Raw genomic sequence first — 13413 nt, 5'->3', positions numbered from 1 at the left:
AGAATTTGTACTAGGATATATAATTATTTTGATGTATAGATGTAACTATTTCATTAAAAACGTTTCTATATGAATTCCATGTCAATAAATTAAACTCAATGTACTATTCAAATTGATTTGTGATGTCATATGCTATTTTTGGCTCGTTTCACCAAGTTCAGTGTAAAACGCACACATCGGATACGGGTCACTTTTAAAAGAAATGTAAGCACGTCGTCCAAAAAATATATATAGTCACAAAATCGGAATTGGTCATCAAGACTTGCAGTGTAAATGCAGCCATAGTGACTCAGTGACCAATTAAATGTATGCACACATATGTATGCTTGTGTATGTATTTATATGTGTTTATAAATATATGTATTTTTAACGGTGTGTAATGTATGTTTTACAGCAAGGAGTAAATTTTTACAGCAAGGAGTAAATTGTATCATCAAGTGGCGTATCATCTTTTGGGCCCTAAGGGGTCATGTTCAAAGGGACACATGTGCACAGAGAGACTCCTGTTCCTCTTTGATCCTTCATTGCAATGACACACATCCACACATTCCTATGCACACACAATGTCACATCTGCACGTCCAAATTCTTCCTGAAATAAAACCACGTCACTGATGTAAAACACAACATTGTCATCGCCAAGATGAGCACCTCCAAATGATGCCCAATTACCTCACTTTATGTGTGTGTGAATGGGAGATAATGGCTAATCTTTTGGTCTGTGCTGCGCACACACACACACACACACACACACACTAGCAGGAAACTGTACCACCTGGTCACCATGGCAACTAGTCAGCCCTGTACTGTACTCCGATGATAATGGGTTGAATTTTGATTTAGTTATTGTGTAGAGGGATTGGCCCACGAGCACATACATCCAGAATATAGGAGAGGCTTTTTTACTTGAATACTATATATAAAAGTTCATCAATTATTAGTGTTTTAAAAGAATAACATTATGTAAGTGTTCGATGACAGCAAAGGTAACCTTAAAAAAGAAAAAAATCATTGAAAAGCAATGCTGTGCAATTTATATTGTATTTCTGAATGCGTTCCAGGTGTTTGAGTTTCTCATTCGTCTGCATTCGGTGGAGGCTGCACAGGAAGAGGAAGTGTATCCATACATTCGAACTCTTCTGCACTTCGACACTCGAGAGTTCCTCAACGTCCTGGCGCTGGTGTGCATCAGCTAATCCATAAATCAATATGTATTATTAAAATCATCAGTGCTCTACTAATGTGTTATACATGTAGGGTGTAGTTCCTCTGCCCTTTAATCAGATCTGAATATTAATATCTCCTTGCCTCACAGACATTTGAGGACTTCAAGAATGACAAACAGGCTCTGGAGTACCAGCAAAGGATTGTGGACATTTTACTAAAGGTGAAACATTTCTCACTGTCTTTTGCCTACAAATCTCATACACATACGCACACACATACATATGAATTAGGGCTGCACGATTATGACAAAAATCATAAGTGTCGATTATTCCCTTGAAATTGTAATTAATAACCATAATTAATAACGATTATTTTGAACATATTTATGCCATTGTTTGAAGCTGCATGCCATATTTTTATATAAAATGTATAAAAAAGGCTGAAAACACTCTTGAACTTTAATAGCTTTTCTATAGCTCTGAGCCTCAAATGTCAACTATACATTGGTTTGGTTTCTTCTTTAAACAAAAAAAGGTAAAATTATGCATGGTATAATAATGTTATATTAAAACTAAAATTAAAAAAAAGAAAAAATGATTTACTAAAGCTATATATTTCATTTACAATTAAACAGACAAAATTTCAAATTACAGTAACATTTTTCAGTACAATTTATTTTATCAGGGCTCCAGACTAACATTTGAGAGCAGTGGCACCAGCACCTGATTTGGTAGCACTGAACATGTATTAATAATATTACAAGTTTTGTCTCTTAGAAATGCACATTAGAACAGAAGCTTGAGTTCAGAGGAGCAGGAGCTTGAGTTGGGATTCAGATGTACATTTATTTTTATTAACAAAAACAGTACCATTGTGAAAACTGTAAAAGCCTCATCTTTTATATACATACATACATAACCAAAAGTACAGCACCTCATTACCATGGTAAAAAAGTAGCCTAACTATATGGTTTCCATGATGTTTGCATTGAAAAACAGTAGCCTAAAGACATTGTCAATTACAAATCCACATCAACTGGTAGAATAATTAACAAAATAATGGAATTACAGTATATTCCATTACTCCTTTAACATATTTAGTATATTAATAATATAATAATACTCAATATGAATATCCTACTTTTCTGCCACCGCATTGTTACCGTTAGTGGTAATACAGTAAAACTATGGTGAATGTGGGTGATTTGTGGATTGAAACGTCTTCTAACTGGATCGTTGTTGCACTGTTTCTGCTGCTTTCTGCATCAGTGTTGATGAGAATAACAGCTCCGATTTATTTGGCTTTAAACTAGTTTAAATTAAAGAGACGTGATTTGTACTGGAGAACTCTGTGAAATCCAGTAAGAAGTACTCGAGTTCAGCGCAGTGTTGTTTAGTGCGTGATCGCGACTGGTCACTGTAATAAACGCATACGCTCTAAGCTCGCGCTGTGCTGTTTTCTTTTGAGGCGAGCGGATAAAAGGTCAGTGCGCAGTTCAAACGAGTACCGCTATTTTGTTTGAGTTTGTTAAAGCCCGCACTGCAAACACCTCTTAAGCACACAGAATAATGCAAGTGGGCATTTTTAATTGTTTATTCATTTTTGTAATCGCGGCTTTGAACGATTATGTAATCGTGGCATCCATAATCGTAATCGCGATTAGAAATTCGATTAATTGTGCAGCCCTAATACGAATGCTCACCCAGCTTTCCCTCCATCTGTGTAAAAAGCATTTGGCTCTGAAATGATTCTTCACTCTGTCATTGGAATGTAAATCATGCGAATGGGATAATTTTATCTGCTGGAGAACTGACTCAGTCATGCACTCTTCCTCCCCCTCCTCATCACAGCTCATTCAAGAGCCTTCAGCAACTCAAATCAACATCCACACACTCTCCTTTTCTCTCCATCTGTAATCATTTGCTCATTCATAAAAAACAGAGAGCACTACCTTGGCCCCCATGGTATCCCACATAACTCCACCGAATATCCAGCAGAACTAAAATGCTTATATCATTCAGAAAGTTAAACACGTTTTATCATATTTGAATCCATTCCACATAATTCAACATTTTTTACAAGTTCTGCTTAGATTAATTTTCCATAAAGTTCCAAAATCAAGGGATTTTGGAAAGCCTGGTTCAATGTTTGTGAGGTAAGATAATGTCACAAACAAGAGTCTTAACTACTCCTAAAAAAAAAAATGGGGTAGGATTTACTTGGTAAAAGCTAAGAAAAGCATGTTTTCAAGTAAAGGATACACTCCATTCTTAAGTTAACTTTTTGTTTGTAAAATTAATTAATTAATTTATTTTTAAAAGATTAGTATTATTGTTCATGAGTAATGCTTACTTTTAATTTTTTTAAGTATATATAAGTAGTAGTTATAAGTATCAAGTGTGCACAATGAACATTATCAATAAGTCAATAATTAGAACCTGCACCACAACTTTAGAAACTCAAATATTCACTACAGATGTTAATGAACGGCCTTATAATTGAATATTGCACCACTTATCATAATCTCAATCCTTAAGTAAAATGTCCTAAATCGCAGAAGAATAACTTTCGTTGGACAAGCCTGTCAGTCAGATCTCCCTCTGTGCACCAATTCCAATGCCAGAGGCATTTTTACTTTTTAAAAAAAAAAGTTTTTGCATCAGTTGATTAGATGACAAAACACAAAGTAAACATGACTTTGGCATTTCCATTCAAATTTACGGTAACACTTTAGAATAGGGAACACTTATTCACTATTAACTACAACTTTTCCCTCAATAAATTCCTAATTTGCTGCTTATTAACAGTTAGTAAGGTAGTTGTTAAGTTTAGGTATTGGGTAGGATTGGGGATGTATTATAAGGTCATGTTGAATAAGGCATTGATATGTGCATAATTAGTGCTAATAAATGGCTAATATTCTAGTAATATGCATGCTAATAATCAACAAGTTAAAAGACCCTAAATTAAAGTGTTACAAAATTTACTTATGTGTTTGAACACAAATAATTACAAAGAAATGGCAAGTAACTCATTCAATTAAATTTGACCTTTTGAATTAGAAAGACTGAAATAGTATTTTCTTGTAAAACACACTCCAATAATCTTTAAAAAATAATTTTAAACATTTTTCACTCTGTATATATACAGACACTAACAAATTCCCTGTGTGTGTGCACTTTTCAGGTTATGGTGGACAATTCTGACTTCACCCCGTCTCAAGTCGGCTGTCTTTTCACCTTCCTTGCACGACAACTTGCCAAACCTGATAATACCCTCTTTGTTAACCGGAAGCTGTTTGACCAGGTAACATGACTGTCTGCTTCTTTCACAGTCCATTTGTCAGTCCCTCACCTTTTCCATTTGCACTATGCTGTCATTTTTTTCATCCGAGCTATAATGGTTAAAGCAAGAGAATGTTTCTAAGAAGGTGTTAGTGCTGGTAAAGACAATTAGCAGCTTCTGTAAAAATAGCTCTCCCGTATTAGAAGCATTATGCTTGTTTTTCTGCATGTTAAACAGTTCAGGATTTTGCACCCTGCGTTGGGGACTGTTCTTAATTAGATTGCATCAATTTAAAACCAGTCTGGAAGCTTTTCGTCTACCGACAGGGAAGCTGATAGTTGTGATTTTAGAATTATTCTGCCTTTCCTATTTGAAAAGTGTTTTTTTTTTTGGTCATTCTTTTGCAGGTTCTAGAGTTTCTATGTAGTCCAGATGATGACTCTAGACATACAGAAAGACAGCAGGTAGGAACACAAAAACCATCTTGAAACCATCTTTAATTTTACTCAGGATTTGTGAAAACATTAATTGATTGATCGTACGATCTTCACATGTGTCAGGTTCTGCTGGAGCTGCTGCAGGTTGGTGGCGTGGTCCAGTTTGATGAGGGGCATCTCCTTGACCTTGCAGAGAAGGCAGAATTGTAAGATATCTTCCAATCAGAAAGTAGAACAGATTTGCTTCATCCACCAAACAAATATACAGCTGAAGTCTTTTAACTTCATAGTCAAAACATGATTTATTTTTTGAACAATAAAGTCATCCATCTTCTACCGTACAACATGAACCACTCATAGATCAAAGCAAATCATAATTTATAACGGCCCGGCGTATGATTTGAGGAGACATATATTTAATTATTCTCTGGAAATCTGGTTGATAAATTAGATTTACACTGTAGAGTCAACTCACTAATATGCACCTTAATTAGGTTACTATTATAGAACATTTCTGTTACAGATACATAAATGTTAGTTAGATATTTTCTTGAAAAAATGACCAAAGTTCACTTAGATGAGCATCATGAAACCAGTCAAGACCACGTCCAGATCATATTTCACCCTGAATCAAAAGAAAGAAATATGGAATTATATTTTACTTAAATAAATTCTGCATAAATATTAAAGACTATGTAATATGCATTGTTACAAACAATAAAGTAAATGCTGATCTTTTGATCATTCACAAAATCCTAAAAAACAATTTCCTCAAAAATATGAAGCAGTACAACTGTTTTCAACAATGATAATAATAAGAAATGTTTCTTGAGCAGCAAATCAGCATATTAGAATGATTTCTGAAGGATCATGTGACACTGAAGACTGGAGTAATGATGCTGAAAATTCAGCTTTGTGACTCACGAATAAATCATATTTTAACATATATTCTCATAGAAAACAATTATTTCAAATTGTAATATTTCTTAATATTTATGTATTTACTGTATTTATTTAACAAATATTGTAAATGCAGCCTTGGCGAGCAGAAGAGACTTGCATTGTTTCAAAAACATACAAAAATATTACCAATCCCAACTTTTGAATGATGGCGTATATCATGGTTGTATTGGTTGCACTGCTTTTCATTTTTTGTTGATGTAAAATAAAATTTGTTTTGTGCTATTTTTTCCTTATATTACAGTAAAACGTTGTATTAAAGTGATGAGAATTACCTTTAAGCATAAAGGGGTGAAAATGTGGTTAACTGTGCTGAAATGCAGAAAAGAAAATGTAATGGTCTAAAAAATAGTTGGAAACATAGTGATCCACTCTAAGCAAGACTTCAAAAGCTAGAAGGTTAAATCAATGATGCATCTAACAACTTCTATTGAATGCATCATATTGATTTCCTCAAGGCGAAGACATTGAAAATCTACTGAAGAGCAAACCTTTTTGTTGTTATTATTACTCATTAGCCAGTGTTGTTGTTTTGTTTTTGCTCTTTCAGTTATCAGATCTGCGAGTTTATGTATGACAAAAAGCACATTTACGACAAAATTGTTGACTGCTACCTGAAAGACCCTTTGAGAAAGGTACTCAGCCTTAATCCATTCATTTCACTCTTTTCTTGCCTGTCACTCTTGTTATTCCTGTACTAAATCTTTATCTCGAACTCCAGGAGGAGCTCTTCAACTACATCCATAACATCCTATCCATGCCAGGCTACAGCTCAGAGGAGAAACAGTTGGTGTGGGTCAAAGCCCTTCAACACATCAAGGTGAGTCAAACAAGGCTTCAAATGCTTTGTCCCCTAGAGCACACTCCAGGTAGAGCACACTCCTTCTCTCTCTCATCTTGTTCAGTCATTGGTCTTTTTCCAAATGACTTACTCTGATTGTTAAAATAGAGAGCTCTAAAAATCAGTCAATGCCATTGCATTATTTGTGACTGCCTTTCAGTTGAGTCTGGGTTTAAAAACGAACATTTGTTATATAACCCTAAAATTTTCCACCTTCAAGTTGTGGTTCACTTGTCTTTTTGCTTTGAAATCTTTAAAAGTAAATGCAAGAATAATATTGTTAATAATATTTCAAGATGAACAGTTACTGGACTGAAGCAACTTAGGTTTACTTGATTATCATACATTATTTTTTAGGGAAAAAAATGAAATGTTCAAATGTGAGTATCAAAAATGACTTTTGAGGAATGTTTAATTCATCTTATTTCTTTTCATTGCAATGCATTATATGTTTTGAAACTGCAGAGCTTTGATTATAAAAGTAAGCATTAAAATATTATCTTACTAAGACATTATTGGTAGATCTGATATTTATACTATTTTATGCAAGTAGTCTATATACTGATATAAAGCTCTCATTGGTTTACATTAAAATCTGCAGAATTTAATCTTAATTTTTGGTCATATAAATGTCAGCATCTGTACAAAATTGCATATTTTTGTAATAAATCTGCACTATTTTTCTCAGCTGTTTTTTCCCTCCATAATCTGTTTTTTCCCTCCCTAAAGTATATCAAGCTATATAAGCTGTAAGACTGATGTATAAAATTTGATGCTCAACAAATAACATATACACTACCATTCAAATTTTTTGAACAGTAAGATTTCTCTGCTCACCGAGCCTGCATGTTTTATCCAAAGTACAGCAAAAACAGTATATATTTTTATAAAAATATTTTTAACACTATGTAAATATATTTAAAAATGTAATTTATTTCTGTGATTTCAAAGCTGAATTTTTAGTATCATTACTCCAGTCACATGATCCTTCAGAAATCATTCTAATATTCTGATTTGCTGCTCAAAGTTTTTTTATTATTATTATGATGTTGAAAACAGCCAAGTAGAATTTTTTTCAGGTTTCTTTGAAGAATAGAAAGTTCAAAAGCATTTATCTGAAATAAAAATCTTTTGTAACATTATAGATGTCGGTATCATCCTTTTTGATCAAAAAAATCATCCTTGCTAAATAAAAGTATGAATTTCTATTAAAATTTAATTTTCTATTACGTCTATAAATTTTCTATTAAAAAATTACACTGACTCCCAAGTTTTTGAATGGTATAGTCATAGTGTATAATTTTACAAAAGCTTTTTATTTTACATAAATGCCGATTTTTGGATCTTTCTATTCATCAAAGAATCCTGAAAAAAATGTACTGAACTGTTTTAAATAGTGATGATAATAAAATGAATAAATAAATGTTTCTTGAACAGCAAATCAGCATATTAGAATGATTTCTGAAGGATCGTGTGACACTGAAGACTTGAGTAATGATGCTAAAAATTCAGCTTTGAAATCACAGGAATAAATTACATTTTAAAATATATTCAAATAGAAAACTGTTATTTTAAAAAATAATCTTTCAAAATTGCACTTTTTATGGATCAAATAAATGCAGGCTTGGTGAAGAGAATTCTTTAAAAAACATTCAAAATCTTACGGTTCAAAAACTTTTGACTGGTAGTGTATATATAAAGAAATTGTTTTTGTTAGACTGTTACTTCATATGACAGGCTTTACAGGGTTGACGCAGCATACCAAAATTCTGAAATTCACATTATATTTATTTTGACAAAGCGTTTAATTCAAATTCTTATGCCAACAATATTATTTGTAAAAAGAAAAATGGAAAAATGTTTTTACTATTAGACCTTAGGACCCAACTAATACTAAGAAAATGCTACTAGTCTACTACCGGATTGGCTGATGTTATGAATGCTCACTGGCATGTCATTGTTTTTCTTTTTGCAGGATCTGGTCAGCATTAACTCAGCTAAGACAGCAGAGCTTGTTGCAGTGCACTTTGCAGACAAGGTGCAGTCTATCAGCACATCTCTGCAGGTATGCCGCATTGCCGTATGTCAGCGCTCTCTCTCTGTTGACTTGATGTTAGCTTGACACACACAGTTTATCTTCCAAAAGGCTGGACTGTTAAGAATAGCGTTTCTAAAGGACCCTGACAGTGTTTGATTCTCCGTTTTTGTGTGTGTAAATATATGTGTTGCATTGTCTGGGCTCCTATTCACTCATCTCAAGATAGTGTCAGTGAAAGTGTGTGAGAAGGAAGAGGACCCCCTGAGGCCCACGCGTGTGCATGTGTGTGTGTGTGTGTGTATCAGTAAATGGATTAGGCTCTATCTGCAGTGCTGTGTGTAATTGGGTTTGCGTTATCTCTCGCACACTGACAGAAAGGTGCTAATTGAAAAGCCTGCTTGTGCAAACATATGTGCCGATGAGAAGAAGATATGAGGGAAATGAGGAGAAAATAAACAAGTGTTAAGGGATTTTTTTTTTTTTTCACAGTCAAAGACTAGTGTGAGAATAACATTAATGCTGTTTTAATCATGTGTAGTTCATTAAAGTCTGGAGCATTTGGTAAATTAACGATGACAAGAACACTAGTGGATTTTTACTGGCACAAGCCAGACCCATAACATCATGCTCTCAGGGTTTAATCATTTTATGTCAATGGAGATGAAAAATGGTGTTCTGCTTACAAACGTAGAGTTATCTCAAATAAAGTACAAGTAATGGCAAAAGGAAAATGCCAGGCACAGTATCTGGCTGTAGTATTTGAGCAATTTAACAAGAATTGCAATACATTGCGATTTGACATAGAAGATGTCAAGTTATAACTTGACATGACTGCAATCCGTTTGAAAGTGAACTATATTTTGATGTTGAACTCTCTGTGTCTGTAGGACGACTATTTGGTGTTCCAGTTTCTGAAGTGCCTCCTGAACCCCAGGTAATAATAGCAGCACCCTCTGCAACGCTCTCTCTATTCTGCAGTTTTGTTTCATTTTACGTGCCTTCTGTCGGTGTTGTGCTGTTTTTTGTAATGGTGTGATGGTGTACAGTTAAAGTTTCACACCTCATAGATCTCTCTCCAGGGCTAGCAGAGAAACACCATTACCATTCATTCTCTTTTTGTTTCCTTACCATCCACGCAAACCTAAAAACGGCAGGTCAACTGAAAATACTGGCCATAAAAATTATTTACTTAAACTACACTACCAACATTTTTTTATAATTATTTGGAATATGATTTTTATATATTTTTTAAATAAGTGTTTTCTGCATATCAAGGCTGCATTTATTTGATTAAAAATACAGTAAAACGTTGAAATGTTTTTCTGTTGTAATAGATTTTAAAATAGAATTTATTCTTGTGATGCAAAGCTGAATTTTCAGCAGCAATTACTCCAGTCTTCAGTGTCACGTGATCCTTAAGAAATCATTCTGATATGTTGCTCAAATATTGTCAATTATTATTGGTTCTCCATAATGGTTCTTATTATTATCAGTGTATGAAAGAGTTTATGCTGCTTAATATTTTTGTGGAGAAAAAAAAAAGTAATTTTTTTATGATTCTTTGATGAATAGAAGAAAAAAAAAAAGGCATCTATTTGAATTTGTTGCTAAAAGTATTAATATCTTTCTCTTTTTTTTTTCTTCTTTTTTTTATAAATATCCAATTGGATGGTTGTGGAAAATTCAGCTTCGCATCACAGTAATATATTTAATTTTACAATATATTCAAACTGTAATTTTAAATTGTAAAAAATATTACTTTCTTTACTATATTTTTGTTCAAATAAATACAGCCTTGGTAAGCAGAAGAGACTTCTTCCAAAAACATTTTAATTATTCAAAACTATATATATATATATATATATAAAATATTCTTTTGAAGGTACAAAGTAGTACAATCTAAAAAAAATAGAACACTAAAATCAAGCAACAAGGCATTCAAGTCGATCAGTTATATATTCATAATGAAGTGTCATCTAAGCACATTGCAACATCTATACTAGTCCACGTTCAGCTAAGTAACACATTCAAAAATTAAATAAAACAAACCAATAAAACATTTCATTCATGAGGAACACAGAAACTAGCCTCATTATGAAACCTCTTTTTAAATGGATGTCAACTTATCTATAGTCTCTTAAGGCTGGAATACACTACATTTTTGCCCCGATTTTCCACAGATTTACAGTCTGGAAAAGTTGATGCTAGTTGCCAAAGATCAAAGCCAGTCTGCAGATTTGAGTGACACTTGACAGAATCCATATAAAATTGATTAACTTAACTTAAAGAGACAACCATCAGTTAATATTTAAAGTCTGTTTATGAAGTACCGTATTGACCCGAATATAAGATGATGTTTCTTTCTTGGAAATACATCTGAAAAAACGCAGTCGTCTTATATTCGGGGTCTAGACTTTGACATGTCAGTAACACACCCACAACAATAGGTGGCGCCAAAAACGCATAAAACGAGTGTGCCATGAAATATGTAATGTAATGTGTGTTGTAATAATGTTAGAAGATCGCGAGTGAAAATAAAAGAAAAAGAAAAGCTTACAGCGGCATGAGTCGTGACTGTCATGTTAGCCTGATGGGAACAAACTTCCTCTGTAAGTGATTTTAAAACATAAGACCGTACTCAGATTTGAAGACTACAATAAGATTTCACTTCTACTGTTAATAAAATTTTGGTAGGCTACTATGAGATTGATAGCCTAAATGTTATATAATTAAGATGGGCTACCTGTTATTTTTATGGTGTTTCAAAAAGTGTATATTTTTCAATGTCATTGTTGGTACATTTTACCAGTATTTACCATACTTTCAAAACAAAAATTAAAATAGGAAAAATATGCAATTTGAAAATAATTTAAGAAAAAATGTGTTTTTACAGGGAGAGAAAAAAAACAAAAACAAGATTTGGTTTTCAAAAAGCCTTTTTCCAAAATCAGGGCTCGCAAAATTTCAAAATCCCTGGTAGCCCTTCGGGCAGGTACTCTTCAAATTTTGGTAGCCCGAAAATTAATTTAACTAGCCCGAATTAAAAAAATTACTATTTTATTTTATTATTATTATTATTTTTTTAAATATAGAAAATCAGATAGGAGTTTAAATGTCAATCAAAAATATTTTCAATACACAAATATCAACAAATATGAAGGAAGGAATTTTATTTCACTATTTACAGGGTATCTAAGGCAATTTATGACCCATTTTAAGAGCTGCACAAGTAAAACGAACACAGAATGAGCGGGGTTGGACAATGTCTATGGTAACATACAGTTTTGAGCCATAAAATTACATGATTTACAGTTCAGATACAGGTTTTCACAAAAACAAAATTCTTATACAACAGCGTTTCAGGCTATAGACCGTTTTTATGAAAAGGGATCAATCAAGCATATAAATTATGTTAATTTAAAACGTATAAATATTACTGTCTTAATTGTTTAGATTTATAGAGGGCACATCAACTTCTTTCTCATTTACAACTCTATGTGTTTGCTGCGTAAAAACATGAGTTGATATTTGCATTGATCTGACCATAAACAGCAAGAAAGGCTTATTGGAAATGCAGATTCACTCTCTGCCACGAGGTGGCGCTTTAGGAGCGCTGAAATATTGCGGTTTCCCCGGAAACGCTGTACACAAAGCAGCTCTGCGCTCATAAACGCTGCTTTATCAGGAATAATAGGTCAAATGAAATTAAAATGCCAACGACACGTTTCTGAGGACAGTCGGTTCCCTTCAGATACATTCACATAAAGACATCCACGCCGTGTTTTGACTTGAAACGTGCAGCGCTCATTATTTATTCAATGACATCATTGCCTTTTGAAGTTTAATCCTGCCGTATCGCGACTCTTGTCTTTCCGTCCCCAACTGTAAGACCTCTTGAAATTATAATTAAGACTTTTCTTATACCATTTAACGTATTTAGAACTTTTTATGGCCTTAATTTTGATACAACTCACTTTCAGAGTTTTTTAAGGACCCCCGCGCGAGATCTGTATTTAAGGAGCCCGTCGGGCAGGCGGTGATACATTTTGGTAGCCCGACTGGAAAACACAATAGCCCCGGGACGTCGGGCTAGCGATTTTGCGAGCCCTGAAAATGTACATCTGGAAAAAGGGGGGGTCGTCTTATAATCAGGGTCGTCTTATATTCGGGACAATACGGTATTTACATAGACGTTCAATGTGGAAGAGCTTAAAGAGAGCACACTGAGCTTAATTGGAGCAGCAACAATCTTTAATAAATTCAATTTTATTAAAATGACAGGATTTTGCTAAATAAATAGTCCAGGTCATGTATTAAGTTCATACATATTATAATATGAACAACTATTATTAACAATATCTATGAAATTATACTTTTTCTTATTGATGTTACACTAAAGCTGTGTGATTTTCATAGTCATGTACCCTTTAAGCTCACTTTAAAATAAAATGAAATCTTTAAAAATGACAGCACTGTAAAACGACAGACCAGCAATAAACTGTCAATTTATAATATTATGGATGTAAAAGTACAAGCCAGTAATGCCTGTGCAGTAATATGTTAGCAATTACAATCTTATACAGCTAGTCAGCTAACTGTGTTCTGTAGCATCTGCGCTATGTTGCTGAAATCTTTTGCATCTAATGTAATTATTTCCCACATCCAAGTTCCAGGTTATAATATGCA

At 33.5% G+C, this 13413-nt stretch overlaps 1 protein-coding gene across 1 annotated transcript in view; it reads left to right on the top strand.

Annotated features, from left to right (window-relative positions):
• The window catches only part of vps8 (VPS8 subunit of CORVET complex), a 143956-nt gene that overhangs the window by 73312 nt on the left and 57231 nt on the right, over positions 1–13413 (top strand). The window contains exons 26-34 of the mRNA XM_058758450.1: positions 1061–1180; positions 1315–1386; positions 4353–4472; positions 4859–4915; positions 5012–5094; positions 6399–6483; positions 6570–6668; positions 8665–8754; positions 9615–9661. Coding sequence (XP_058614433.1) covers positions 1061–1180; positions 1315–1386; positions 4353–4472; positions 4859–4915; positions 5012–5094; positions 6399–6483; positions 6570–6668; positions 8665–8754; positions 9615–9661 — 773 coding nt within the window. The remainder of the gene's footprint in view (positions 1–1060; positions 1181–1314; positions 1387–4352; positions 4473–4858; positions 4916–5011; positions 5095–6398; positions 6484–6569; positions 6669–8664; positions 8755–9614; positions 9662–13413) is intronic.

Source organism: Onychostoma macrolepis, chromosome 01 (assembly GCF_012432095.1).
Source record: "Onychostoma macrolepis isolate SWU-2019 chromosome 01, ASM1243209v1, whole genome shotgun sequence".
NCBI classification, from domain to species: domain Eukaryota; kingdom Metazoa; phylum Chordata; class Actinopteri; order Cypriniformes; family Cyprinidae; genus Onychostoma; species Onychostoma macrolepis.
Note: the sequence above shows the minus strand (reverse complement) of the source record. Positions and strands in the feature narration are given on the sequence as shown.